Source organism: Panicum virgatum, chromosome 6N (assembly GCF_016808335.1).
Source record: "Panicum virgatum strain AP13 chromosome 6N, P.virgatum_v5, whole genome shotgun sequence".
Lineage (NCBI taxonomy): Eukaryota > Viridiplantae > Streptophyta > Magnoliopsida > Poales > Poaceae > Panicum > Panicum virgatum.
In genome coordinates, this window is record NC_053150.1 from 6,790,593 (window position 1) to 6,793,393 (window position 2,801).

At 53.9% G+C, this 2,801-nt stretch overlaps 1 protein-coding gene across 1 annotated transcript; it reads left to right on the forward strand.

The window, feature by feature from the left end:
• Window positions 1-605: 605 nt before the first annotated feature.
• Window positions 606-1,376, forward strand: LOC120677860 (uncharacterized mitochondrial protein AtMg00810-like). Its single transcript, XM_039959063.1, has 2 exons — window positions 606-895; window positions 1,256-1,376. Exons 1-2 carry the CDS (start codon window positions 606-608, stop codon window positions 1,374-1,376), a joined length of 411 nt encoding a protein of 136 aa, XP_039814997.1.
• Window positions 1,377-2,801: the final 1,425 nt, after the last annotated feature.

The following is a 2,801-nucleotide window of genomic DNA, read 5'->3' on the forward strand; positions in this document are numbered from 1 at the left end:
AGCTGAAGAAGAACAGTGCCGGGGAGGTCGTGAAGCACAAGGCAAGGCTCGTCACCAAAGGGTACGTTCAGCAGCAAGGTGTTGATTTTGAAGAGGTCTTTGCTCCTATGGCACGGATTGAGTCCGTGCGGCTGCTGCTTGCGCTAGCCGCTCAGGAAGGGTGGCCGGTGCACCACATGGACGTGAAGTCCGCTTTTCTCAACGGGGAGCTGCAGGAGGAAGTCTACGTTCGCCAACCTCCCAGCTTTGTCGTCAAGGGACAGGAGGATAAGGTGTTGCGCCTCCACAAGCAGGGGCGGAGCCAGGAATTTGTTCAAATTTCAAATTTCTAATGTAAATTTGGGAACCATAGGGGGCAGGCCCCTGCCCGCCCCCCTGTCTACGCCCCTGTCCACAAGGCGCTCTACGGGCTTCGTCAGGCACCACGCGCTTGGAACGCCAAGCTCGACGAGACGATGCGTGGGCTCGGCTTCAATCACAGTGCATCGGAGCACGCTGTGTAGGCACGCGGCCATGGAGCGTCTCGACTGCATGTCGGGGTGTATGTGGATGACCTCATCGTCACCGGGAACGACGACAACGATATAAGCCGCTTCAAGCTCGAGATGCAGTCCCAATTCGAGATGAGCGACCTCGGTTTGCTCAGCTTCTACCTAGGCATCGAGGTGGACCAGAGGAGCAACGGCATCTGCCTCTCCCAGGCAGCGTATGCACGCAACGTGCTTGAGAAGATGGGCATGGCTGGGTGCAACTCCAGTCACACGCCGATGGAACCAAGACTGAAGCTCAGCAAGGTGAGCAGCTCCCCTCCGGTCGACGCCACTGAGTACCGAGGGGTGGTTGGCTCATTGCGGTATCTGGTGCACACGAGACCCGACATTTCCTTCTCTGTCGGGTATGTAAGCCGTTTCATGGAGCACCCTACTGCAGAGCACCTCGCTGCGGTGAAGCGCATACAGGGTTCACAATATCGCTCGAAATTTCGCAGTATACCCGATATTTCGGTTTTATCGGCGGGGTCCGATATTTTTTTTACCGGCCGAAATTGATTTTTTGAATATTTGTTCCACTAAAAAATAAATTAAAAAAGTAAACATAAAAAATAAAAAATAAAAATAAAAATAAAAAATCCCGATATTCCCGATATTTCGGTTTTATCGGTGAGGACCGATTTTTTTTTCCCTACCGGAATTAAAAACCCTGAGCGCATACTGCGCTACATCGCTGGCACGATCGACTATGACTGCCATTACAGAAGGACTGGTAGAGAAGCCAAGCTGCTCGGGTACAGCGATGCTGATATGGGTGGCGGCTTGGACACCCGGAAGAGCACCACTGGTGTTCTGTTCTTCTTCGGTTCATGTGCAGTAAGCTAGCAGTCGCAAAAGCAGAAGGTGGTGGCGTTGTCATCATAAGAAGCGGAGTACATTGCAGAGACAACAGCTGCTTGCCAAGGTGTCTGGTTAGCACAGCTCCTCGCCGAACTCGGGAGCGAGCAGTGCAGGCCATTCAAGTTGAAGATGGACAGCCAGTCAGCGATAGCACTCAGTAAGAATCCTGTCTTTCATGAAAGGAGTAAGCACATAGATGTTCGATTTCATTTCCTTCGTGATTGCATCGGCGATGGGAAGATGGACATTGATCATGTCCGCACTGAAGAGCAGCTGGCTGATATACTGACAAAACCACTTGGGCGAGACAAGTTCTGTGAACTGCGAGTCCAATTGGGAATTGGCAAGATCACCAAGGAACATCAAGTTTAGGGGGTGAATTGTTAGCGTAGCTCTCGTGTAAACTTGTGTTTCTCAGTTTCTGTTAGTTAGAAAGTTTGTTTCTTGCCTTAGCTGTCGCAGAGCTCAGCCTCTGGTTTCACCGGCCTGAGCGCGTCTTGTAACTACGCCACGATCTCTTCGTGGCGAGTGGAGTCCGCGTCGCGCGGCATGACCCAGCGTGTGGGATGGCACACGCATTCCTCGGATCATGACGCGCGCCTGCAGGTGAAGAACATGCCCCTTTTTCCTTTAGTTTGTTTTAGCTTCTATAAATAAAGCTTATCAGAAAATGTCGCAGTTATGTGGCACAAAACCTCTGTGTCTTTGTTCAATCCACAAGCTTGTGTTCTTGAGAGTTCTTGAGAGTTGAGAGCTGAGTGCTCCTGGCCGGAGCAATTCCGGCTGACACCCTCCTCGCCGCCGCTAGAGCAGGGCACCGGAAGCCAGCGTGGCTGCTAGGAAGGCAATGGCGAGGCCTTTTCCCGAGCAACTGCGACCGTCTGCGGTGGAGACAGTGGTTCAGGGCACGGTGGCTGGATCCCGTTTCGCCGCGGCCGAATCTGGGCTGTTGCGGCGGTGCTTGGCGGTCCTGTTGGGCGGTGATGGCAGCCCGCTGCGGGTGGCGGCGTCTCCCGGTGGGGGTAGCTTGTTCGCCCCCGCCCTAGGGTCGCCGGGGCCTTGCCGCCCATCTTGCCCGGTCATCTCGCGCCGGCGGCTGTGTCGATAGCCAATGGCGCGGGTCCTTGGGAGCCCAGATCTGGTGCCTCCATGTGCGGATCTGGCGCCTCAATGTGGACCCATCGTTCTCAGGTCGGGCTCCCACTACTTTCCGTTGGGTGGACTTTCGGTTTTCGACGACGGAGGGGCTTGCTCCAGGTTTTCTTCGATTGGATCAGCGGTTGCGACTACTTCTGGCGATGACATCTCCGAACGTTGTCTGTGTTTTCCATATAGTTCCAGAGACTTGAGTTACCTTGGTTTCAATTCGAGGAATCACTTACTCCGAAGACGCATTCCATCTGTACATGG

Bases quoted from the DNA above. Each gene is read 5' to 3' on its own strand.
- LOC120677860 (XM_039959063.1), top strand. From the start codon at position 606: ATGCAGTCCCAATTCGAGATGAGCGACCTCGGTTTGCTCAGCTTCTAC. The intron at 896-1,255 runs GTATGTAAGCCG...CTGCCATTACAG, and splicing joins GACATTTCCTTCTCTGTCGG to AAGGACTGGTAGAGAAGCCA.